At 41.9% G+C, this 27,035-nt stretch overlaps 1 protein-coding gene across 2 annotated transcripts in view; it reads left to right on the forward strand.

The window, feature by feature from the left end:
• The window catches only part of FNDC3B (fibronectin type III domain containing 3B), a 371,221-nt gene extending 357,475 nt beyond the window's left edge, over positions 1–13,746 (forward strand). The window contains exon 26 of one of the 2 annotated variants that reach the window (XM_054039466.1): positions 7,358–7,580. In XM_054039466.1, coding sequence (XP_053895441.1) covers positions 7,358–7,432 — 75 coding nt within the window. In that variant the 3' untranslated portion in view covers positions 7,433–7,580. Of the gene's footprint in view, positions 1–7,357; positions 7,581–10,213 lie in introns of those variants that run through there. The other variant, XM_054039465.1, reaches the window with a different exon arrangement.
• Positions 13,747–27,035: the final 13,289 nt, after the last annotated feature.

The following is a 27,035-nucleotide window of genomic DNA, read 5'->3' on the forward strand; positions in this document are numbered from 1 at the left end:
GCACGTTTATAGAATTGGGGGTGATATACCTAGTAACTTATTTTCCCTGATTTGTTTGCTACCAAAGCAAAATTTGCTGCATCTGAGCCTCTCAGGTTAAGGAGATAATGATGTTTTGTTGTAATATTCTTATTTGTAACCCTACAATATATTTTGAGAGAGAAAATATATGGTTATAGATTCATTAGACTGTGTAATAGTCTCTCAAAGGAAGTAAGAAGTCCTATCACTTTGATTTTTTTAAAACTGCATTAAAGACGTACTGGATGGAACAGTCCTGCACTGGTAGGTGAATGGTTGAGAGAACCCAATTGATTTTACCAATCTCTAATTTCTGTTGTTACATCTAGGTTTCATATTTATTTAGATAAAAATGTGAATATCTAATTTTGTATTCAGGATACATTTAATTTACATAAAATTCTAATTAACAGAAATGCATTTTTCTTTCTTCATTTCAAATAGCAAGTGAATACACTTAATTGACCCTGGATTACTTTGCACGTCAACAGAAAATGTAACGGCACAATATTCACTACCATCTTACCATCAATACAGCTCACTCCGAGTGTTTTCTTCCTTCCCAATAGCTTTGTGTAATGAGACAGAAAAATAATTTATTTTTATTAGACATTTTTACAGTACAACTTGCCACCTGACAATTCTCAGTTATCTGTTAAATGGTTTGTTAGGAGACAAGATTCTCTACAAAACTGTTAAGACTATCTCTGCAGTGGAGTCACTGAGACTGATTAAGAGACTGAATAAAATAATAATAATCCTAAACCTAGTTTCATAAAGAGAAGTCTTTCAGTTCTTTTAGAAGAAATTAAGCCTTTTTTACAGGAATGTTTTCTATATAAGGATTCTAAATCAGATTCTCCTCTTCTGAGCATTTTTTTGCTAATTAAATATACTTGTCATAATTGTGGGGGAGTAGCAACGACCCCAATGTTAAGGTTACCTTTAGAATTTCCATTATAAAAAATTCTTACAGTTTTCAAGAACCAAGGTACTATCTGATAAAGGTACTATTTTCTGGCCTCATGAAACTCTGTTCAGATCTGACCGTTGCCATTTCTCATCAATAGTTTGCAAGCTACAGCTTGCTTTTGGCAGCATGCTAAAACCCCTCAACATTCTGTAGTGTTGAGTGTGCACTGCCCTGGTATCTCACATTAGCATTTCTCACAGGCTCAGAGATCCTACAGATAACTCCCTAATCCACTATACTACCTTCCTCCATTCAGTGAGCACCATCCATTGTGCGCTAAATGAGGCAGGCAGGGGTCATGTAGGAAAAAATAGCATGTATCATGCATATGAATAAAAGGGCCAAATTAAGGTTAAATGGCCACCCTTAATCGTGGTATTTCCTAACTTCCGGATGCTTGATTTTGCAATGTTAATAAGATTCCCTGTGCATGGTGTATGTGTTGTGTATACGTATATGTTATCCGCCTGTATTGTATTTTAACACTAAAATACTCTTGACTGGCTTAGTGTTCCCAATGGGAGTCTTTCCTATTTTTCTGTGTTCTCATACCATGCCATCATTATGGTATCTGAGAGACTGTCTTTAAAGTAGCCCGTATCAGGATCTAAATATTAAGTGCAGAGAGAGAGAGAGAGAGAGTGTGTGTGTGTGTGTGTGTATCTTTTATAGATACATAAAAGCCTATATAGAACTATTTGAAGTGAATTTGGTGTTTGATTAAAAAATGAACGTTTTAAGAGTATTAAATTGTTTTTCATCTCTCTTCTAAAGAAAAAGTTTAAGCATAAAAAGTGTTGGTGAGAGTTTGGGAAGATTGACAGTTCTGTGCCACTCCACCACTCACTCTGTGTTATTTTAATAAGAATAGAAAATACACAGTATATTCTCTCAAATGCACCTTTGCATGCTACCACCTAAATAAAATTACCCTGCCTAAAGCTCTCTTGTCAGTGCTGTCGAAAGTCTGTTATATAATGGCATCTAAGTTAATTAAATATACTGTAAATAAAAGTAAAATATTTAAATTGTTACAAGTGGCATAGCTAGTAAATTACAGGCAAATTTTGTTGTTCTAATCAGAATCATTTGCGATCGACATATTCATTACGTTCCCCTTCATTTCCAGTGCATTGATATGGGTAAATGTTCACTACAAGTATAAAACATGCAATGCACAGGAAACTGGGCTCAGGAGTAGTTCAGCTGTGCAGGAAGATAAAGTGGAGGGCTCCCACTACTTCTTTGCAGGTTTGCCTCATGCATAGAGATTACTCCCTGGGGCAAATCTATGTATGAAAAAAATCCAAAACCTCCAAGCGTCTTCAAAAATCTGGAAGCATTCCCAACAGGAGACGGATGTGAAGATGCCATCTGGAGTGATTCAGTCCCTCTGCTGGTGGAAATAAGAAAGCTAAGGAGAGAACCTAACTCGCTAATGTAATGCCTTAGCCTGCTTTCCAATCACCAGGATAGCATTCTGTATCTCTGTTTTCCTCGCGGAGGATCAGAGTAATTAAATATTACCAAGAAAGAAAAAAACAGACATATACACAAAAGAAAATAACTTGATGAGCAGCATAAACTATTTTTTTCTTATTTTAATACATTACTTGATAGGTCCTTCAAAGCTGTTCATTTCAGTGGGAGATTCCACAGTAAGGGCATTGCACAGGCTTGGAAGGAGACATGAAAGTATTGGAAATATTGGGTATCATTCACATCTCTCTGTCAGTGTAAAGTGGCTTTAGTAATAATGAGAATCACGCCTACTATTCACAATAAGCCTCATTCTCACTAAGGCCACGTTGTGCTTCTCGTACACTTATATCAGGCGCATTTCAATTTGGCAGCATTAGTGCCCAGTACTTAACAACCTGTTCCTTCATAGGAGAACAGGGGGACTCGTTTTATTATATGACCAGGATTGAACTTTCCTGGTAGGGGCTATCGAGGTGGGGAAAAAGTTGCCCGCAAACCCTTTGAGTTCAGTCTGATTGCTGCTGATCAGTAGTATCAAATGTCACGGAAGGATCCAGCAGCATGTGTATGATGTACATAGATTATAAGTCTCATGGGGCAGGGATTTGTTCCATGTTTGTACAGCACCTAGCACAGTGGGGTCCTGCACCATGACTAGGGCTTCTAGGTGCTACTGTAATACAAATAATAACAACAACTTGCTGTGGTGCTAGCTTCAGAGAGGGGTCCAGCAGAAGAGCTCAGCACACTTGTATTATGTTCCCAAGCTCCCAAATAGCAACTCCTGCTTCTATACAGTGGCGGATTTGCCACTGGGCCGACAAGGCCCATGCCCAGTGGCCCCGTAAAAATGGGCACCCCTGCATCCGACCCTGCTCGTCGGCAGGAGCGCCGGGTGGTGGGAAACGCTCCAGCGCCTGACCCTAGCTGCAGCCCCAGGCATATAGGTGTAGTTTGGGAGGGTGCAGGGAGGGCATTTCCCTCCCAAACAAAGGGAGGCTGGGGGTGAGGGATGAGGGGAGGGGTGTCACGCACCACTCCCCCCTATTTCTGCGAAGGCCCCTCCCCTGGCATGTTTCAGCTAGTGGGGAGCAGACTGAGCAGTTTTTCCCCTGCCTTCTGCTTCCTGGGTCCTAGTGCCCACCTTTTTCCTCTACAACCGTGTGGGGGGCAGGGCAAGGGGTCGGTGAGGAGAAAGGAAGAGGACGGGGAGGAGAAAGGGATACGGGAATGGGCAGGGGGAAACAGGAGCCCAGCATGTGGCATTCCCTGGGCAGCAGCAGCCCCAGCAGGGAGACAATTGCAGCAACACCAGAGCAGTCCTGTCCCTACCGCCACTGGCAGCACAGGTACCACTGTGGGCGGGGGAGAGAGCCAGTGAACATTGCGGGGCCACAGTGGGGGAGGGAGGGGAATGGGGCTGACCATGTGTGGAACGGGGCAGGAGAAGGAGCAGAATGGGGTGGGGCCATGGGCAGGGCCACAGGCAGGAAGGGCAGAATAGGGGTAGGACCACAGTCGGAAAGGGTGGGGGGCTCCCCACTTGCTCCAGCCCAGGGCCCCAAGAAACCTTAATCCACCTCTGCTTCTATATAAAATAAACGTCAATTCAGTGATCCATTTAGCCTGTTCCAGAGAGAGATGCCCCAGCCCAGAGAACTGTCAAACAAAATGATTTCTTCTCTGCTTAGAGCAGCAAGTCTCAAACTGTGGGTTGGGACCCTGTTTTAATGGGGTCGCCAGTGCTGGCGTTAGACTTGCTGGGGCCTAGGGCCAAAGCTGAAGCCTGAGCCCTACCACCTAGAGCTGAAGCCAAAGCCCGATGGCTTCAGCCCTGGTGACAGGCTCAGGTTACAGGCCCCCTGCCTGGGGCTGAAGCCTTTGGGCTTCAGCTTTGGCCCTCCAGCCCAGGGCAGCGGGGGTCAGGTTTCAGTCCCTCCTCCTGGGGTCGTGTGGTAATTTTTGTTGTCAGAAGGGGGTCATGGTGCAATGAAGTTTGAGAACCCCTGATTTAGAGCAGTGAAACTCTGTATTGACCTTGCCCGGTCCTGGAGCTGTAATGAAGATGAACTTCCATTGACATCAGTGGGATATTTGTCTGTGTAATGACTCAAGGGTTGCCCCTGCAGCCAGGTGTGAATGAAGCAGCTGCTGCAGCCAGGTATGAATGGTGTACACAATAATAATTGCCTACCCATTGCTAAGAGAGGATACAAAGCATGCATGTTTTGATAGGCAGCTCATGTATAGCTAGAATCAACACAGACCCAGAAGATGCTACAGTGATGGGGATCATATGAGTACCTACTCAGATTTTTATTATTATTATTAAATACGTATATTGTGGTGGTACCTAGGATCCCGAAGATTGGGGCTTCCTTGTGCTAGGTGCTGTACAACCACATATGAAGGGTCTACAGTAAGTCTTAGGTGCTTACATGGCCCCCATAACTGTAGTGCTTCACAATGTTTAATATATTTATCCTCACAACACCCCCAGTGAGGTAGAGCAGTGCTAGTAGCCCCATTTTACAGATAGGGAATGGAAGCACAAAGAGTGATTTGTGTGAGGTCGCACAGGAAGTGTGTGGCAGAGCAAGGAACTGAACCTCAGTTAGGGGGCTTCCTTCCTCTCTTAGAAGAGTATGAGAGAGAAATATTAACCAAAACATTTCTTAAATTTATTTTAGTGCAGTTTTTATTTTCCGTTTTCCCACATGCTCTAAGATGTTGATTGTTAAGCTGGTGAACTTGCTCATTAGTATTTGCATTATACACCACAATTTATAATTGCTGGTTCCGTTAGATTTTAACTAAACTTCTTGAACAAGCTGCCTATTTCCTTTTCTTGTTCAACGACCAAAGTTGCCATTTCCCCCTGTTATTGTCCTTACTGGGCCAGATCCTCAGCGGATGCCAATCAGCATAGCTTCATTGAACTCACCTACCATTGAAATCATTGGATCCATGCCAGTTTACATGAGCTGAGGACTGACCTGCTGTCTCTAATGAAAAAGAGTTGTAGCTATTTGTCTTCATCACTCTTGGTCAGCGCTGAGTTTCAAACTGTTTTTAATCCTTCTTTAAAATCACTCTTGTCTCACTTCTGAGTCTCTGGTCTGATTCTAAGAAGTGTCATCATTTAGATAGCTTAATTGAACTTTCTTGGTCATCTATATTTATTACCCCGTAATGAAGATCTAAATCTTTCTCTAGCTGTGATTTAACTGTATTTAACTTCCCAGTTATCTTAGGTTGTAACATCCTTACAGGAAAATAGGTAACATCATCAATTTACCCAACTAACTTTTTGAACAATATGAGGATTGTTTGTATATATCCCCACCCTAACATTATTTAAATGTAAGCTTCCTATTTAAGTAGATTTCTTATTTGGGTTTTTCTAGGTTTTCATTTTGTTTTAGGAGTGCTTGTTGTGACAGCAAGAAAGTTAATTTATGGCAAGGGTGGCTGGAGACCTGGGAGGGGCATTGTTTATGTTTCTTAAAATGGAAATAAATAAATAAAATGGCAGTCCTGATGGCATAGATTATTCAAAGAGGTTTAGTAAGTATCCGTATATTAAAAATTGTGAGGTTCTCAGATACTACGTTAAGGGGGACAAAGGATGTAAGTACACCTCTACCCCGATATAACGCTGTCCTCGGGAGCCAAAAAATCTTACCGCATTGTAGGTGAAACCACGTTATATCGAACTTGCTTTGATCAGCCTGAGTGCGCAGCAGCCTCCCCCCCCCCCTCCGGAGCACTGCTTTACCACATTATATCTGAATTCATGTTATATCGGGTCGTGTTATATCGGAGTAGAGGTGTATCTAAGATCGATAAATGGATAGATACATTCTAAGGGTGGGATTTCCTAAGCAAGTTAACCTCCTTTAACTACTCATTTAAGCTACGTTTCCTCTTCAGATTTCTATTTCTTTTTCATTGTTTGACAGCTTATATTTGTGTGTAGGTTGAAGCACTATCTACCCAAATCATATGGCATGGAGAGGTAAGCAGGCAGGTACTTCAGCCCACCTGCCATTAGTAACAGGATGGTTATTTGACCATATGGAGCAATGACTAGTTAATATAAAAGGGAAGACACCTAAAAAGAGTGACATGCACTTGCATATAGGAATTTCAGTCATCAGGTTATTTCTACAGACAGTTACGTTTGCACATGTTGGCACCTTCTGTTGCATAGCACATTGACCCTAATGGCTAAGTTCTTTTTTGGGCGTGGGAAGACAAGGAAAGATCACCAGTATGACAAGAGAAGACAGGTGAATCATGGAGATTTATGGTAAGAAAATATGTTATATAGTACTGGAATTTTTGACAGTTTTACGTGTGTTAAGGATTATATTCTACCTATTGCTTTGATGCCAAACTCTCCATGAATGTTGAATACATGAAATAGGGGGAGAATATGAGTCTTAGTTTATATGTTTTATTTTTTTATTTATCTTTTGGAGCCAAGTAGTATTGCTCTTCAAAATGAACCTCATCAATAGTGTATATGGAAAGATTGTAGCTGGCTTAGAGACATTAAAAATCCATCGCATGTCTTGACCCAAGCCTTCACAAGTAATGAAATACTGATTTCCTGGCTGAGGTGTAAAATGCATGGGAGAACATGATGATTGGTCCATTATTGAGGGCTTGAATGTCTATTTCAATTTAAGCTTTGTAAAGGCACCCAGCTTAACAGAAAAGAAGGCACAGAGTTATCTGTGTGTTCAATTGCTATTCATTTGAGCTATTCCTTATATTTGGATGTGCGATGTTGTATTTTGTTTTCTAGATCTACATATAAGAAATTTTCTGTCAGCTCAGTTTTAATTTCTCTTTTGTTTCCCATTTATAAACCAGAACTCTCCCATTCAAGTGAATGGAGCCTCTCTTCAGTCTTCCATTCCTGCTGTGGGAAAATTAAAAACTGATTAAACACCAAAATGCAAGAGAAGATCTTCAACCCCTGAAGAGATGGAGGCAGTCTAGTTTTTGCACAGGAGGCTTTTGTGGCATGCAACACATTGTTTTGCATTTCAGTGTTCAATAAAATACCAACCTTAAGAATCCTTTGCTACATAAACTGTTGTCAATGGTTATGTGTTTGCAGGATTAACATTAACTCCATTTCACTTTTTCCACTTAAATCTCAACATGCACTCCCCGTTATTTATTCAGATTCATATTTTCTCCCATTTACTCTGATTCATACTCACTGAATCATAAATTCTCTAAATGTTATTACCATTAATAGGTTAAGTTTTGGATACATTAAACATTGGATAAAATGCAACCAAGAGGAACTTTACATAAGAATCGCCGTACTGTGTAAGACCAATGGTCCATCTAGCCCAGCATCTATCTTCCTACAGTGGCTAGTGCCAGATGCTTCAGAAGGAGTGAACAAAACAGCCACCCCATGTTGTCCAATCCCAACTTCTGGCAGTGGGGGGTTTAGGGACACCTGGAGCATGGGGTTGCGTCCCTGGAGCATCTTGGTTAATGGCTATTGATGGACCTATCCTCTGTGAACATATTTAATTCTTTTTTTAACCCAGTTATACTTTCGGTATTTGCAACATCCCCTGGCAATGAGTTCCATAGGTTGACTGTGTGTTGTGTGAAAAAATACTTCCGTATGTTTGTTTTAACCCCTATTAATTTCATTGAGTGACCTCTGGTCTTGTATTATGTGAAGGAATAAGTAACACTTTTTCTCCACACCATTCATATCATTCTATCATATCTCCCCTTAGTCGTGTCTTTTCTAAGATGACCAGTCCAAATCTTTTTTAATCTCTCCTCATATAGAAGCTGTTCCATACCTTAATCATTTTTTGTTGCCCTTATCTGTACTCTTTCCAATTCTAATATATCTTTTTTGAGATGGGACAACCAGAACTTCACACAGTCATAAAGGCACCATGGATTTATTTAGTGGCATTATGATATTTTTTTGTCTTATTATCTATCCCTTTCCTACTGGTTCCTAACATTCTGTTAGCTTTTTTGACTGCCACAGCACACTGAGCAGATGTTTGCAAAGAACTCTCCACAATGACTCCAAGATCTCTTTCATGAGTGGTAACACCTAATTTAGACCATCATTTTATATGTATAGTTGGGATTATATTTTCCAGTGTGCATTACTTTGCACTTATCAACGTTGAATTTCATCTGCCATTTTGTTACTGAACAAACCAGTTTTTGTGAGAAACTCTTTATCAGTCAGCTTTGGATTTAACTATTTTGAGTAATTTAGTATCATCTACCTCATTGTTTGTCCCCTTTTCCAGAACATTAATGAATATGTTGAACGGCCGAGGTCCTGGTACCTGCTAGTTATCTCTTTCCATTGTGAAAACTGACCATTTATTCCTACCCTTTGTTTACTACTTTTAACCTGTTACTCATCCATGAGAGGACCTTCCATCTTATCCCATGACTGCTTACTTTTGCTTTCGTGTGTGATCTTTCTGAACTTCTAAGTATAGTATATCAACTATAGTAATCCACATGCTTTGTGTACTTTGTTTTCCCACTCTCAGGATGTCATACATATTTCAAGAAACAGTTTTCTTTCTGGCCCTTTGTTTCTTTTTTGGAGATCGTAAGATTTTATTTCTGACCATGACTCATACTGTAGGTAATCTTGGAAGAGTGATTTCACCTGTCATCTATAAAAACCAATATATTTTACTCACATATGCTAGTGTTTGGTGACTATCATTAAAGAGGAAATGAATCTCTCTGTCGAAAAGTAACTGTTAGCTTTGAGCAATCCATAAACTCCCAACACTTTGTGTACGCTGTTCTAATAAACATCTTATCCTTTTTATATATATATAAAAGGCTAGAGCCATTTATGGACTACTGCTACTACTGTAAAATTGTAAAATTATAGGCCATAGCTCTTAAGGGAAATATGAAGAAAGCAATTGAAAAATAAGTTGCATCGAAACAAAACTTGTAACTAGTTTCGGATTATTCTAAAATTGCCTTCCAGTAACATGATTTTGCAGGTTTTCTCCATTTGTTGGCCAAATATTGCCCTCAGACCTGTGAGCGGAATGCAACATACGGCAGAATTTGGCCCCAAGTCTGTATTTATATTGTTATGCTGATACAGCATAACGTTAATGTTGTTTATATTATTTACTGAACCACCAAAATGTTCAGAAAGTTTTGCCTCCTGAGATGGACTAATTGCTTGAAGTCTTTCCTGCCTTTGTTTTTGTCTTTCTCTGTGTGTTCAGTGTATGTTCACAAGTACTGAATATGGAGAATTGCCATATTTGACCATCTATTATACAATCCTCTCGACTCCACATTCTGGATTCTTTGACTGCTTGTGACATACTAAGATCTTTCCCTAAAATTAGTTTGGATGTTTCCTGAAAGGACTTAGATTTAATGGTTTGCTTTAAAGGTCTGATGCCAAATCCTTGCAGAACCAAAACTCTCCAGCACTTCATTGCAACTTGTAGCTATGTATGTAATGCAGGATCAGGCAGTTGGTTTCATAAAATGCCTATATCACTATTTAGATTATGAAGTAGTAAATTGAGTATTTAAAATCTAAATTTCTCACAAATGATGTTCTGTAAAGGATAGCATAATGCTATTTATGAATGGTGTTGATAAGAAAAAAAATCTTTGGCACATGACTGTCCATTGATTTTTAAATTTGATTGTGAATTTTAATTTGTTTTGCAGGTATACAAGGGAGATGAGACAACATTCCAAATCTCAGGCCTTCAGACCAACACAGACTACCGATTCCGTGTCTGCGTATGTCGCCGATGCTTGGATACCTCACAGGAACTTAGTGGACCTTTCAGCCCGTCTGTTGCCTTTATGCTCCAACGAAGGGAGATCATGCTTACAGGGGAATTGGGACGCATAGATGATCCTAAGATAAAGAGCATGATGCCTACTGATGAACAGTTTGCAGCCCTCATTGTTATTGGCTTTGCAACTTTGTCAATTTTATTTGCCTTTATATTACAATACTTCTTTATGAAGTAGAGAATCCAGTGAAAGTTTGAGGTATAAATTTAACTAATGCTACGCATTATAATCCACACATTTATTCAGATATTCCTTGAAATCTTTTTGTTCTACCATACATTTTATATACTTCTCTTATTTTTACAGTTCTAGCTAGGAAAAAGATAAATCCGTGTTTTGGTGCACCTTTTTGAAATTCAAAACTAGGAAGAGGTCAAACTGGAGAAATAAGCAACCCAGATACCAAAAGCAAGATTTTTTTCCTTCAAAGTTTCGAAATTGCAATCAATTTGCCTTTATGTTTTTTGTTTGGTTGGTTTGGTTTTGATTTTTTTTTTCCCCCCACTGAAGTCCTTATAGTCTTTCATATATGTTACAATTTAGTAAATTATAATCCTCAGTCACTTATTTTGTCTCTTCTGTATCTGTAAACATTAATCACAAGTGTGTATAGTAATAAGTCTAGAATGCAGTGTTAGTCAACAGTAACAGTCTTTCACCGACCAGTATTACCAATGTTACCTATGATTTATTCACTACAATACATTTGTCCCATTTTTTTTCCAAGATAAAATGTACACTCAATTATTTTAACTGCTTAGTGCATTTAAATCAAAACAATGTACTGCAATCTAAAACTTTTTTAATTATCTGTTATTTCTATGGTTACAACACTATGAACTGCCTGTATAAGAAATCAGATAATCAAACTGCATATAAATTATGAAGCATTATAGATTTTTTTTAAGCATTTTGATTCGTAGCAGTAACTTTAAGTAAGAGGGCATTGTGCAATAGTTAGTTATTCCCATGTTCAGCTGTTGGAAAGCTGCTTTACCTTTGTTTGTTGTTGTGTGTGTGTGTGTGTGTGTATATAACTACTTTTAATCAATAGATTTATTATATTCTATTTTGTTCAGCCTGATTTATAAGATTAGAGCTGGTGACAGCTTACTGCCTCTACTGATTATGTAAGATTTACACTCAATGTAAACAACTTTACAGTCAATCAGTCACATTTGGAGGAAGATCCATTTTATAGACCTGTCTTGGGGAGTATCAAAAATGAGGTCAGTTAATTTAAGTACCTTCAATTGATGCCTACATTATTCTTATCACAGAGTCAATCAAAATATTTGATATGTTGCAAAAGCCAGAGTAGTTATCCGAATGTATCATTTCTCTTCTTACAGCAGTGGCCCACACATACGTGTGTTAATCCATCAAAATACTAGATTTTTAACTCCCGAATCATTGGATTATTTATATTGAAGTCAACAATGTGTGCGTACCTCAGGGACAGTAACAAGCTGGAGGTGCAAATCAATTCCAAAAGGGTGCAACAGATACACAATGTATATCCCTTCCTCTTATTTTTGTATATTTTTGCTACTTGGTTTTGCTTTTGTCATAGCTGTTTTGTGCTCTCTCTACGTTATCTAAGATGCAGTGTCCTATATTAGCATAATATTCCCTTAACCAAAGTAATGGGGAAGCCAACATTATTTTTGTTTTAGGTTTATTTATACAATATACTGCATCCAGTACTTTAAATGCCAATTACAGTGCAATCTTTTATTTATTGTAAAATAAATAAATAAATAAATAATAAAGAAGTGTACTTATGTACTAATTTTTTTTTCTCCCTTGTAGCATGTTATGTTTTGTCTGTTTTATACTGTTGTACTTTAGGTCAACTTTTTACCTGGCAGCATTCCTAGTATTATTAACCTTCTTACATTTTCATGTGTTTTTAAAGATGGGAGCATCTAGTGCATTAAAATGCCAAAAAACAAAAAGGTTATCAGTGATTGAAACGTTTACATGTATCCAAAAAACATAATCATCTCTTGAAAGAAAGTGCTAAGATTAATGAATTATTCCATGTGCCTCTCTAGATGTAGCAAATATTACAAATGTTCTGTATTTTGTTATTGACTATAATTAGTTTAATTTAGCCTTGCAAACGGATGGCATTGAGCTAAATATAAGTTTTTGTTTTTGCCAAAGTCATGGCTTGTCAAATTTATTTACATTTTATTTAAATTTATTTGTGATATGAAACTTTGTGATCTTGCATCTATTTTGTGAGCAAAGCATACACAGCTGTCTTCAATGGGGGGGAAGATATATTTTTTAAAACGGTGAAAAATCATCTGTAGTTTGAAAACCCACAGATTTGAATAGATTCCCTTTTTGAATTTTTGGAATACTGTTTTCGCAGTGCTGCTACAAAATCTAAGCCTGGTGTGTTTTTTTAAAAATACTGTAATAAATAAAACTTGCTTTAGATAATTTCTCTTCTGCAAGTTTGAAAGTATGGAGCAGTTTTAAAAGCAGTGAGCAAAGGTGTGGAGAACAAAAATCTGTAACACTTTAAGCCTTTCTAATTCATTTGGTATCCATTATAATCACACTAATCAAAGAGCCCAATCCAACTCCTATTGAAGTTAATGGAAAAAGTCTTCTATGCAAGTTGGATCAGGCCCATATTACGTTAATTTGACATCAGTATTTACTTTGTATATACTGCCATTATAATTCATTATAATCCTAGTAATACCATTATAATCCATTTTAATGTAACCATAAAGTGTTACAGATTTTAAACCATTCCCGTTTCTACTTCCATTATCAATGATTACAACAATTTACTGATGCTTTGTAGTTCCCTGTATGTCTTTATATCCTTTCCCTGGCCCAATAAATATCAGTCATGTGAACCAAACCCAAAAACCCTGTGCGCTCCAAGAAATTGTAAAAATAAATTAAAATAAAAAAAGGAAAAAATAAGTATTTAAAATATATTAAAAACGGAAAGAAACATTTTTATATTATCTGCCTTTTTCTTTATGAACTTGAAATGTTGTAGTTTTCTAATCCTGTTTTGTTGGCTTCAGTAGTTCAGTATTCAATGTCACAATTGAAAAGTGCCCTAACTGAATGTGTATGACCATTATCCTTGCACAATTCTTTAAATTGAAAAAAAAAATAAAAATGTTTTTACCTCACTACAGGAACATACATTCCAAGCTTTTCAACGTTAAGAGAAAAATAATCATGTTTTCTTGTATTGTAAATTTTAGACTATTTCATATGCATTGTATTAAAACTGCCATATCTATTTTAATGTATAGATTTTGCAGATACTACGCTATGTATGTAAGACTTAACTGTATCTGTAGTGTATATGTAATATATTTATGCCCAATAAATGTTTTAATTCTTTCTGATATTAACCATGGTTATTTTTAACTGAGTCCTTTGTCCTTTACATCCTTATAGGTATTAGTCTGTATCCTGCCAGTGGAGTCACAGCAGCCTAAAACTGGAGAAATAGCTATGAATCAAGCCCAGTATGTTGCTAAGTTGGAATCTTAAAGATTTTTTTAAAGGGTTTATGTTTCCTTTTCCTGTTCAGCGTGATTATCTGCCTGTCTTTGTCATTATATTGCGACCATCTTTTCAGACTATAAAGAGAATGCTTTGTAAGTGCTTGTCAAAGTCCATTAATTTTCTATAGCTTTCCTAATGGATGCTGTAGTCCCACAAGGTCACTAAATACTGCCTTGAAAATTAAGTCTCACTAAACTAGGGATGAGCAAACTGGCCAAACTCCTGGTGTTTGGTGGTGGTTGTTTTTTTAACCAAAGTTCCATCCCCTTTTCTATCCCAGACACTGCTCTTCCCAACAGAAGAGTTGCACCTTCCTGAATGAGCAGTCTACTGGGACATTACCCTATCTGCTGAAATGGTCTGGTCACAGGATAAAATAATCACTGACTGCTGTAGCCTCTTGTGTGGCTGGGTAAATAGAAGGGGCGCCTCCACCAGAGCATGGCTTAGGTCTTGCACACCTACGGGACTCAATGTCATCTCCTTCTCTTTTTTAAGGCTGATTGGAGGCACATTGCAGGTTCCTAGTCCATCCATTGAAAAGTTTCATCCACTTCCAAGTAGGGTTACATTCTGCATCACAAGTCTTGTGGCCACTAGGACCCCAATCCAAAACCCATTGACCTGAATAGAAAGACTCCACTGACATCAGCTGGCTTTGGTTCAGACCCTAATTGAATGGCTTTGCCAGGGATCCCAGATTTGCTTGACATGACCCTAAATAGGGATTTTGATGCAATACACTCACAACATAAAGACATAATGGGGGGCACAAGATTTGGCTGCAGTGATCAAACCTGACCAGATAGCGTGGTTATGCCAATACAGCCTGGGCTACCGTTGCTATCACAAGATAACATCCCTATGGTACCCATGTGGATGGTGAGGAAGCTTCAGTTAATTGTTTCTGAGGAGATCTTTCTATGACTTGTCATCTTCCACGGTTCACTAATATAATGTGGTATAGACAGCCTTCTCAGCCCAGCAAAACTCATGCCCATGTCCCCCGAGCCCTACTTTGGGGAGCTAACAAATGCAAAGGTGAATCACCACTTCTTTTTTTTTTTTTTTTTTTTTAATGTATGTTCCAGCCCCTTTCCTTGTGAAAAGTTATGAAAATTTAACCGGTGCAAACTGATCACTAAGGTGGGAGCGTAAACATAGAGGTCATCAAAATGTTCCTAGTGAAAACTGGGGTTTTGTCAAAAACAATATGCTTTTGCAGGAAAATGTTCTATTTTGTTAAATTCTTCTATGGGAGTTTTGAAACAACATGAAAATTTGTTTCATTCTTAAATTTTTGCTTTTTGAAAAAAGAAAAAAGTTTGAAATCTTAAAATTTCATATTTCCCCCTTCTCTGCCTTTTTTCCTTTCTTTTTTTGCCTCTGCAATAAAATAAATAATATCCAATGGACGTTGGATTTTTCACTTTTTCCTCTTTCTTTTCTTTTTTCCACTCTAATTTTTTCAAAACTTCTCCATCTTTGGAAAAGTTACAGAATGGCAAAAGGAAAAATGTCACTCTAACTTTTCAAAGTTTTCTTCAACTTTTAAAGTTGCAAAGCTGGCAAAGTTTAGAACAGCCAGAGAGTGGGGAAAGAAAAGGAAAGGGAAATAGGAAAAAATGGGGGCAGAGGGATATCCTAAACATTATCCATTTCCACTGCATTTAACGGCAAAAACAGGGGGGGGAAGGGTAGACGACAAAAAAAAAAAAGTAAAATTTAGAAATTTGGAAAACATTTTCAAGAACCAAATTGAAATGAAAATTTCAATCTGAATCTAGATGAAAATTTCATTTTTTGTTATCCTGAAAAATTTAACAAATTTCAAATATAGATTTTCCATTCACAATTTTTCATAGAGAAAAATAGATTTTTCAACCAATTCCCACTTGCCTGTGTACACAGGTTATTGACAGTTTCCACACAGCCACCCAGGGACTGGCCTTTGGGATCCAGAAAAATATAGTCTTAAATAACTTGATTTTTGACAGGATATAAAACGAGTTGTAGTGTTGTAGGGGAAGATACTACTGTGGGCACTAAGTCTGCTACAAACTCCCTACCAGCTGTCTGTCTGCACTGAGCCACTTCCCCTGTCCTTCAGCCAGCGTGTTCTGTGATCTCTGGTCACAAGAAGAGGAAGCTACTTTTGTGAGAGTCACTCTAGTAGACTGAGTGAGGGACCATTCCCAGCTCTGACACCATCTCCCTTTTTGGCCATGGTCAAGTCACATAGGAGAAACATTTAAAACTTGGGCGCCCAGAATTAGGCATCTCATTCAAAGGCATGGATTTAGGTACTTAACTTTATACAAAGCACATTTGAAAATGTAGGCCCTAACCATTCTATGACTTTTTCCTTCGGTGCAGTGAGGATAATCACATATAACAATTCAGAGGGCTGTGGCAAAATCAGGAATTTGTTGTTTGTAAAGTGCCATGTCAGTCCTAGAATACACCAGAAAACACACAAATCCCTCCTACCTGCCCCAAGTATTCAGCCTACAAAGGGAGAAGGACAAATTAATAAACACACCCGATTCTTAAAGTTGAGCCAGTATTTCAGCATCAGTGATGCTGCTACATAAAGAAAGAAGTAAACAAAAGAACATTGGCTTGTGTGCCATAAGAAAACACTCATTACCATACTTGTTCAGACCAGTGACTCAATATAGTTCAGCAGTTTGTCTGACATTGGCCAGTACCAAATGCTTCAGCGTAAATGCAAGAAACCCAATGGTAAGTTTTATGGAATAAGTTGCCCACAAAGATAGTTTCTTCCTACCTTCCAGGAGTTAAGGCTGGTTTATTCTCTGATAATAGGCTTTATATCCCTTCCAAATTCTGGCCAACTCTGATATAGATAACAAAAAAATCCAGAGTCCTTGTTTGAATCCTGCTAAACTCTTGGCATCAATAATATCATGTGGCAATGAATTCCATTGGCCATTATGTTTTAAAGTAAAACAGTGAAAAGTTGGTAAGAAATAAATTTTAAAATCAAATGTCTAATCATTTATTTTAAACTTTTACATTACTTTAACACTCTTCTGAATCTCTTAAGAATGGGTGATATATTTTAGTAAACTAAAAATCCTGTTATTTGTTACTTTAAAACAAAACATTTTAAATAGAGGGAGAAAATTCAGCTAATATTTCTGTAAATGTAAACAATTTATTTGTCATAAATAATTCCCTGTAAATATTACGTTACTGTGCTTTGTCTTGATATAATTTTGGTCATCTTTTTACAGTCCAGTGAAGATATAAAGCACTAAGTAAATACTAAGTTTTATTGCTATTTATTTTGTACATTAGTGCAATTTACATTTTGCATGCACCTTCTTCAAGGAAAAGTAACTATTTTCATTTGGTCTCTCAACATTTGCTCATTAGACTGCACTTAACAAAACCGTATGTATCTACTCACATCCTTTAAAAATACCTATAGAATAATAATCTTCACTGTATTTTCTAGGAATGAAAATGATGAAACATTCTCCTCTGTAAACACACACACACCAGTTTATTATCACGAGAGAGAGCAGAGATGATGGAAAGCATCTAAGGCTATTGTCTCCAATCAGCTCACTGGGTAAAATAGGATTTATGGATACCACTTGCTGGCTCCCCCGTTGGTAATATGGTATAGTATAATGTGTTACTCTGCTAATGGTGTCTGTAGGCCCCTCTCACCTAAGTCGGAGAGTAGAGAGCTTGTGCGATAAGTAGAGGTAGAGGCCAGAGTTCGATTTTACTTCAGGAAATGCAAACCACACTGTAATCATTCTTACATTGTGCCATGTAAAGCAGCAACTCTCCAGCTCTTCTTTGAGTGATGGTCCCTATTGTATACCCCGAGGGTTAAATGCTGGTGCCATGAGTCTGGAGCTGGAGCTTTTGAAAGTAGTAGTGTCTACATGGTCCTTGCTCTGCCACATGGTTTTGTCCAAGGTGATAAAGGGCAGGGCGGACCAACCGCAACCTCAGTTCCTTCTCAGCACAGCATGATCCGAGTTGGAGCCACTTCTGTTCTTTCGTCTCTTGTGATGCACTTCTATATACTGAGAAAATAGACTTTCTTTTATTTCTGTACATAGTTAATATTTTTGTTGTTTTTTTTGTCATAGTTTTAGTGTTAGTAGTAGTTTTTAGAATTTTAAGGACTTTGGGATGCCTTTTCACCAGTCACCCCTCTTGCCCCCCAGCAACTTTCCTGGGTGCTGAATTATGCGGAAGATTCTAGGGTTCAAAATCTGCACTTTCTGCCCTCACTTGTTCTCAATCAGCAACGAGCACCATCACTACCTTTACTGCTTGTCCCATGTCACATCCAATGCAGTATCTGCCTCCCCTTCCTTGTCCATACCCAGGAAAGCCGGGCTGCCACCTCAAGAAACACCTCATGGAGGTCGCGAAGAGGCCATAGTCAGATCCAGGCCAAAGAACCTTATCAGCCTGAGCAATTGAGTTCAGCTCCTACCACAGAGACCCAGTCCTGTTCTGCTGGTACCATTCCTATGGACCCTGCATCTGGGCCTAGCCGTGAGGCAAGGAAGCACGCACATAAGCATGGCAATAAGTCTTCCTCCAGTCCCAAGAAGGATACTCCTCCATCCACAGGTTCTGGCCATGGAGAAGCGGCAAATTCCAAGGTGTTCAAGCATGACAAGAAGCCGCACAGACCATCGGATCTGTCGGTTCCATCCACCGAGCCTCATACTCAGGGCCAGCTCCAGGGTTTTTGCTGCCCCAAGCGGCGGAGGGGGGAAAGCCACGATCGTGATCGGCGGCACTTCAGCGGCAGGTCCTTCCCTCTGAGAGGGACTGAGGGATTCGCTGCTGAATTGCCGCTGAAGAGCCGGACATGCCGCCCCTTCCCCTTGGCCGCCCCAAGCACCTGCTTGCTGCGCTGGTGCCTGGAGCCAGCCCTGCTCATACTTCTTTCAGGTCGGCACCGCCATGGTCAAGGGAGTTGCCAGTTCAAGACAGATCTCCCTTCCGGCTCCAGTTTCTAGTGAGGAGCACAATTTGCTGATGCCGGGGAGACTCGGGTCAGCCCTCAAGCCTCATGAACTGTTTACCTGACCTGAGGAGCGGTCTCCACACCCTCATGTAACATCGCCACCTTCGAGGGTGCATTCCCCCATGCTAGACCTGCCTCCTTCAAGCCAGGTTCCCACCCACTCCCCTAAGGCTCCTGCAGTTCCACTGGCACCACCATTTGAACTGGACTCTAATTTATCAGGATCGGAGGATTCAGACAGGGCTCAGGGTCTGCCCCTCCCATACCACCGGTGTGACTACCCCCAAGGGCCCCGCCAGCTCAATGGCAATATCCTCTGTAACTTTAGCGCCCTTGTGGCCAAGATGGAGTCTACTCTGCAGGCAGCTCTGGCCAAGAGAAGGCACGTGCAGGAATGCAGCAGGGAAAGTTCCTTCCACCCCAGGGACACCTGTTCCAAACCCCCAAGAGAGAACACACACACACACACAAAGTATAATTAATATCGGAAAGGGAAATATTTATTTACAGAGGGATGAAAGAAGAAAAACAACAGGAGGATATATAGAGAGAGCGATAAAACAGGGATGCATTCAACACAAGGCCCCACGGGCCCAGAGGTATCAGTCTGAAAGGGCAGACACCGAGCAATGTGTCTGCACACAGACTTCTGGAGTCCTGGGCAAAGTTTCAGTCCAGTGGTGCATCTTGGGTGCTCCTGGTCGTCTTCGGCGCCCGTAAACTTTCCCCAACAAACCCCTCCAGTGCCCTCTTCTGCCGCTCTATGCAAAGCCACACAGAGCCACAACCTCCTCACTTAACTAGCTGACAGCCTCTCTCCTTATTCCCAATGCAGAGTCACAAGCCCCAGTACTCACAGCCCTATGCAGCTCTGGGCAGCCGTGATACTGGGTCCAGCTCCGGCCTGTCCTTCTCGGGCAATTCCTCCTTGGCACAATGCTTCTCCTGGCTCCTGTCCTGGGGTGTCCCCAATCAGCCGCTCTGTCCCTCCCAGGCTTCAGGCAGGTTCTTGGCTGTTTCACTCTGTGAGGGCCTGCTTTCTGCAGCCCTTCTTTCTGGCAGTCCAGACAGACAGACACACACACTCACTCTCCCCTCTGTCTCTGTTCCCCCTCCCCCCAACAGCACTTGCTGCTTCTGGAACAATCAGCACTTCCCCCCTCAGGAAAAAGATTTAAAGGGGCCATGCTCTCTAAACCCCAAAGTGGTTACACCATTCTTTATACAGGACAAAGATCTTTGATACCCTACTCTATGGGGCCCTCCTCAGCAGCCAATGGAACCACTGGGATGGCTGTACTGGAGGTTGTGGACGCAGTATCCACTGTCAGAACCTTTGTACTCTGCTCGTAAAGAGTCTCCCATCTCCCACCTCAGCCGTCATCCAGCAGGCTTTCTGAACCACCGTTAGACCATGCGGCCGCTAAGTCCAACTCCGGCAATGCTGCCAGAACTGGAGTGCTTCCCTTCATTGTCCCTGGATGCCACAGTGTCTTCAACTCCCTCCTCACCCCCAGATGACTACCAACAATTCCAGGAACTGCTTCGTAGAGTGGCTGGTGGCCTCAACATCCCATTGGAGGAAATGTAAGATAAGCAACACAACTATTTGTATCTTGCACACCTCAGTACCAGCCCGAGTGACCCTACCAATCAATTATGGGTCATCCTTCAACCAGCCCAGACTATCAGACACATTCCAGCCACCTGCACACCCACCCCTGAAAGGGGTAGAGAAGAGGTACTATGTGCCTCTAAAGGGGTCTGAGTTTCTCTTGTCACACTCTTCACTCAACTCCCTCATCATCCAGGCAGCAAGGGAACGGGCCCATGACAGCACCCATGTTACATCCTGGCGGATAAGGAGGGCAAACACCTGAACCTGCTGGGCCACAAGGTCTTTTCCTCTGCCAGTCTCCAGTTTCGTATTTCCAATTATTTGGCTCTGTTCACAAAATACAACTTCCTTACCTATAGCAAGTTACTGGGTTTCACAGACAAATTGCCCCAGCAGGATCAAGACTATCCTAGACGAAGGGAAGCTGATTGTGAGGACAACGCTGCAGGCTACGGTGGATACAGCAGACACTTCTTTGTGCACAATGGCTGCAGGGATAGTCATGGCTACATTCATAAGGTTACCCAAGGGAGGACCAAATCACCATAAAGGACTTTCCTTTCAATGAGTCTCATCTCTTCAATCAGAAGACTGATGACTCCTTTCACTCCCACAAAGACTAGAGCAGCAATTCTCAAACTATGGTGTGGGCCTCCCAAGGGAGGCATGAATGTCTAGGGAGGCACAAGCTTTGTGTTTTTAGGGTTATTTTTTTAAGAGCTCCGGCTGTCAGCCCCAGGTGGCTGAGGCTCGTGCAGAAGGGCTGTGCCCACCCAAGAGGCAGGGATAAAGGGGACAGCCAGAGCCCCACTGCCCGGGCTTGGCTCTCCTTCCTCCCACCCCTCAATCTCTCACCATGGTGCAGCCCTGGCTTGGGACCTCCTTCCCCTCCCCTTCAATCCCTCACCTGGAAGTGGCGGGGCTCCAGCTGTCAGCCCCAGGGCGGCAGCAGCAGTGTAGAAATAAGAGTGGCAATGGGGCACTAAGTCTGCTCTGAAAAGTGATGACAAATGTCACTTTTCACATTGCCTCCCTTACTTCTGTGCTGCTGCTGGCGCGATGCTGCCTTCAGAGCTGGGTGCCCAGCCAGCAGCCGCTGCTCTCCACCCTGCCTTCAGAGCTGGGTGGCGGTATATGTACTTGGGCGGGGGGGCTGATCAAATAAATTTGAGAACCACTGCTCTAGAGCCACTCTGTGATCACTGGGCATCTACACTCCATCACCCAAGCACAAGTTCCACTACCCACCTCTGTCTCAGTGATTCAAAACTCCCCAATTCTTTCAATAGCGGTCCTATGAGCCTCTTCGCAAATAGCAGAGGACCCAGTGACACCGTCCCTCGAGTTCATCATTGTCACAACCTTCTGCATCGCACACCCAAACCCCTCAAAAATGTTATTTCTGAGTACACTTAGAGAGCCGCCAACCACCATGCCTTATACTGTACCCCTGATGCATCCCTTTTGGAGGGTGCCTAGCACTCGTCTTACCAACGTGGAGTGCGACAACAACAGACAAGTGGGTCCTGGATGTCATTCGACATGGCTATATAATCAAGTTCCAAACGCTGCCTCGTCCACATCCCGCGCCCGGAGCCCACTTCAGGGATTGCTCTCACAACAGTATCCTAGAAGTGGAGTCCTTGCTGAAAAAGGGCGCCATCTCAACTGCTTCATAAGGAAACCAAAATTTGTATGATCACTGTGGCAGCAATCATTCCTTCCTCAGAAAAAGGCATGTAGTTCACGACTCTCGATATGCAGGATGCTTACTTTCATGTGGATATCCATCCTACCCACAGATGTTTCCTGAGATTCACAGCAGGTCATCGTCACTTCCAATACAGGGTTTTTCCGTTCGGACTCACCACTCCCTTATGAGTCTTCACCAGAGTTTTCTCGGTAGTGGCGGCCCACCTCTGGCGTCAAGGGGTCCTTGTGTTCTCTTATCGAGATGAGTGGTTGCTGGCAGCCTGATTGAGAAAGGAAATTCAAGCCTCAATCTCTATGCCACTCACACGCCTCTTCTCCCTGCGGGTAAGTGTAAATGTTGAAAAATTGACTTTGGACCCCACTCAGTCTGTAGAATTCATTGGGGCATATATTGATGCGATGTCGATGCATGCTTACTTACCAGAAGACGGGTTCCAGCTCCTGCATGAGCTAATTTCCAGGGTGATATCCAGTCCTTCTGTCCTGGCCAGGGCCTCCCTTTCTCGGTCACATGGCAGCTTGCAATTACGTGATTGCCTTCGCTCGTCTCTGCTTTTGCTTCCTATAACTGTGTCTCCAGTGTAGGCCTGAGACCTGATCAACACCTCCCCCCCAAACTCCATATTAAACCAGCCTTGGTGAAACCTTAAAATTGAAAAAAAGAATGTTCTGCAGTTGATAAAGCACCCCTATCTCAGGAATGTCCCTAACGAGAGTTATAACCACCAAGGTTGTAAAGTAGAGACAGCCAGGTGCTGGGAAATTAGGGAGGATACAGAAAGAAACTCAATATATGGTAAGATAAGCTCTGACCAGCATTTTAATGCTGACCATCTGCATAAGCAGAGAAGGTCACAACTAAGTTACAATTTTGGCATGAAAGATAAAATGTAAAAAACTTGGGAAGGAAGGAGGCTACATAGGTGCCAGTGAGTAATTGGTTAAATGTTTGTTATTTAGGAACTGGATAATGTAATAGGTTTAGTAAATTTAAAGGAGGTAGCTAGTTTTACCTATATAATGTAAACAAAAAACAATGCCCTTTGGGAACCATTTCGTGACTGCAGTTCAACATCAAGCTGCTGGAACTCTGACCCCTCTGCATGACCATGACGTGCAGAGGCATCACCGGGAACCCCCAGCTGAATGAATCCTGACTTGCTATTGCGTGAAATTTGTCTGTATATTGGGAGTGGTGAGCATAAGAGATTTGCTTGGTATATGTATTGTGTGTGTGTTGCCAATAAATAGATGTTTGGAGCACAGCTGTGTAAGGCTCTTTCACTGGGAAAAGGTTCTGCAGATCCATATTGCCCTGAGCCCCAAGGGAAAGAGCAGGTACTTAAATTGACCAGGTTTCTTCCTGACCCCCGTGGGTAAGAATAGGTGCCATACACCCAGAGCCCTCAGCGGGGAAAGGGTGGGAGTGCCTAAATTGGAATAGGTCACGCCTTGAACCCTCGGTAGGGTATAGACGGGGTGCCCTAAATTGAGCGGGTAACACCAGAGGTCTACTTTCCCATGCAACACTCAATGGACTTTCCACTCACTGTTTCCTGCAAACTTCTCTCTTCCCTCCAGTGGTGGACAGCTCTGAGACAGGTCTGTATCAGAATATCATTCCTTCTGTCTTCCCCCTCCACAACAATTATCACAAACACGTCACTCCTGGGTGACTATATGACTCAGGGGACTTGGACTGCTCGAGATTCCTGGATGCACATCAACATCCTGGACCTTTTGGCTGTGCAGAGAGCATGTCATGCATTTCTCTCGACCGTTCCCTCCTGGTCTTATCGTCGTCATGTCGGATAACACCACCACTGTCTACTACATCAACAAGCAAGGGGGTACGAGGTCTCCTGCGTGCGGAAGCAATTCGCCTTTTGATTGGTGCATTGCCCACAAGATCCTGTTGCCAGCAGCATACCTTCCCGGAACTCAGAACATGACTCTCTCAGCAGGAAGTTCGTGACTGACCATGAGAGGGAGTTTTACGACACTGGTCATCAGCATCTTCAACCACTGGGGGACTCCAACCAGGGACCTCTTCACCTCCCAGACCTATTGCAAATATAACCAGTACTGCTCCAGAGAAGGGCTTTGCACCCTTTCCCAGGGTGATGCCCTCGTCTTCCACTGGTCTGATCAGTTCAATTACACCTTTCTCCCTCTGCCTTTTCTGTCACAAGACCTGCACAAGGCCAGGTTGGAGACAGTGATGGTCATTCTGATAGACCCATTCTGGCCTCGCCATTTCTGGCTTCCCCTTCTCAGCATGTCAGCGTGCTCCTCACTTCCGCTGCCACTTCTCCTGGAACTACTCACGCAATGGGACAGACAGATCTGGCATCCCGATCCCCAAACTCCTGACCTCCAGGCTTGGTTTTTGGATAGGCATCTTTGTTAGAGTGGGAATGCTCATAAGCAGTACAGAATGTGCTCTTGAGTAGCAGAAAGGAGTCCGTGAGGCGATCCTATAAGGCCAAGTGGAAGCATTTTACCTCTTGGGGCCCAGCAGACGGGTCTTGCCCCTGAGGATATAGATTTTTCTCTTCTTCTAGACTACTGCCTCTCCCTAAAAATGTCTGGCCTCGCTCTAGAGGGGCACTCTGTGTTTACTCTCCCATTGAATTCTAGGTTTTGGAAGGCCCTTCTTTGCATCTTCCCTCCTGTTCAGCCCATCGCTCCCAAATGGGACCTCAATCTTGTCTTCGTGATGTTGATGATGTCATCCTTTGAACCTCTGGCCTCGTGCTCTCTCCTCTCCATGAAGGTCGCCTTCCTGGTTGCTATGATTTCTGCGAGAAGGATTAGTGAGCTGAGGGCCATGATGGTGGACCGCCCCTTTATAACATTTAATAAAGACAAAGTTTCCCTGTGCTTACACCCCAAGTTCCTCCCTAAAGTTGTCTCTCATTTTCATCTCAACCAACCAATATACTTACCTTCTTTCTTTCTGAAGCCTCATGCCTCGACAGAGGAAAGGTGCTTCCATTCCCTTGATGTTCGCAAGGCCTTGGCCTTCTACCTGCAGAGGATGAATCCCTTCAGAAAGTCCCCTAGACTATTTGTTGCTATAGCTGAACTTGTTAAGGGGAAAGCTATTTCCACTCAGAGGATTTCTAAATGGGTGTCAGGGTGTATTACACGTTGCTACCAGTTATCAGGGCTGTCTCTGCCCCGTGGGATACGGGCCCACTCCATGAGAGCACAAGCATCAACTATGGCTGCGCTTCACAACACGTCTCTTACAGATATATGTAAGGTGGCCACGTGGGGCTCGGTAATATCCTCTCTTCCCATTATGCCATCTAATTTAGTAGCCTGTCTGACACTGGCCAGTACCAAATGCTTCAGAGGCAATGAAAGAAACCCTATGGTAGGCATTTATCGAATAAGTTGCCCACAAGGATAGTTTCTTCCTAAAGCTTCCAGGAGTTACGTCTGGTTTATTCTCTGATACGTAAGGCTTTATATCCCTCATTCAGAGCAGCTGTTCTCCGTTCCATGATCCCATCATCTTAGAATCAGAGAACATCATAGAATCATAGAGGTTGAAGGGACCGCAAGGGTTGCCAAGATGCAGGATTTGTTATGTCTAAACCATCCAAGACAGATGGCTATCAAGCCTCCTTTTGAAAACCTTCAGTGAAGAAGCTGCCACAACTCCTGAGGCAGTCTGTTCCATTGTCCTACTGTTCTGACAATTAAGAACTTTTTTTTCCCTGAGATCTAACCTAAATCTGCTATGCTGTAGTTTGAACCCATTGCATCTTCTCCTGCCCTCTGTGGCAAAAGAGAACAACTTTTCTCCATCTTTTTTATGGCAGTCTTTCAAGTATCTGAAAACTGTTATCATGTCCCCCTTTAATCTCCTCTTTTCCAAACTTAAATATACTCAGTTCCTTCAGCCTTTTCTCATATGGTTGCATTCCGTCCCTTTGATCATCATTGTCACTTGCCTCTGGATCCTTTCCAATCTCTCTGCAGAGATGCCCAAAACTGGACACAGTACTCCAGCTGAGGCCTAACCAGCACCGAGAAAAGCAGTACTATCGCCTCACATGACTTGAATGCTAGGCCTCTGTTAATGCACCTGAAAGTGCATGTGCTTTTTTTGCAACAGCATTGCTAACTGATGTTGAGGTTGTGATCCACCACAACTCCCAGTCCTTCTCAGCAGTGCTGTTGCCAAGCCAGTTTCCCCCCATTCTGTATTTGTGCATTTGGGTTTTCTTCCCTAAGTGTAGCACCTTACATTTGTCTTTCTTGAATTTCTTTTTGTCTGTAGCCCAGTTCTCCTTTTATCAAGGTCCCTCTGAATTTTAGCTCTATCCTCCAAAGTGTTGGCAACCCCCTCACCAAGCTTTGTGGCACCTGCAGACTTGATCGGTATGCTCTCTATCCTACATACAGGTCATTAATAAAGATGTTAAACAATACCGGACCCAGAACAAGATCTCTGTGGAACCCCACTTGAGACCTCCCTCCAATCCAGTATCATTCCATTAACAGTTACTCTTCCTTGCATCCTCCTCGTATGTAGGTACTGCTTGTTAGTCACCTTCAGTGGAATACAATAGGGACCATCACTTGAAGAAGAGGAGGAGGTTACTTACCTGGAACTGGAGGTTCTTTCAGATGTGTATTCCACCTGCCTTCCTTCCCCTCTGCTGTGGATTTCTGGTTTCCAATGGAGAAGGCACTGAGGGCGCGATTGGTCCACTCCGCCCTTTATCGCCTCTAACAAAACCATGAGGCGGAGC

This window comes from Malaclemys terrapin, chromosome 9, assembly GCF_027887155.1.
Source record: "Malaclemys terrapin pileata isolate rMalTer1 chromosome 9, rMalTer1.hap1, whole genome shotgun sequence".
In the NCBI taxonomy this organism is placed as follows: domain Eukaryota; kingdom Metazoa; phylum Chordata; order Testudines; family Emydidae; genus Malaclemys; species Malaclemys terrapin.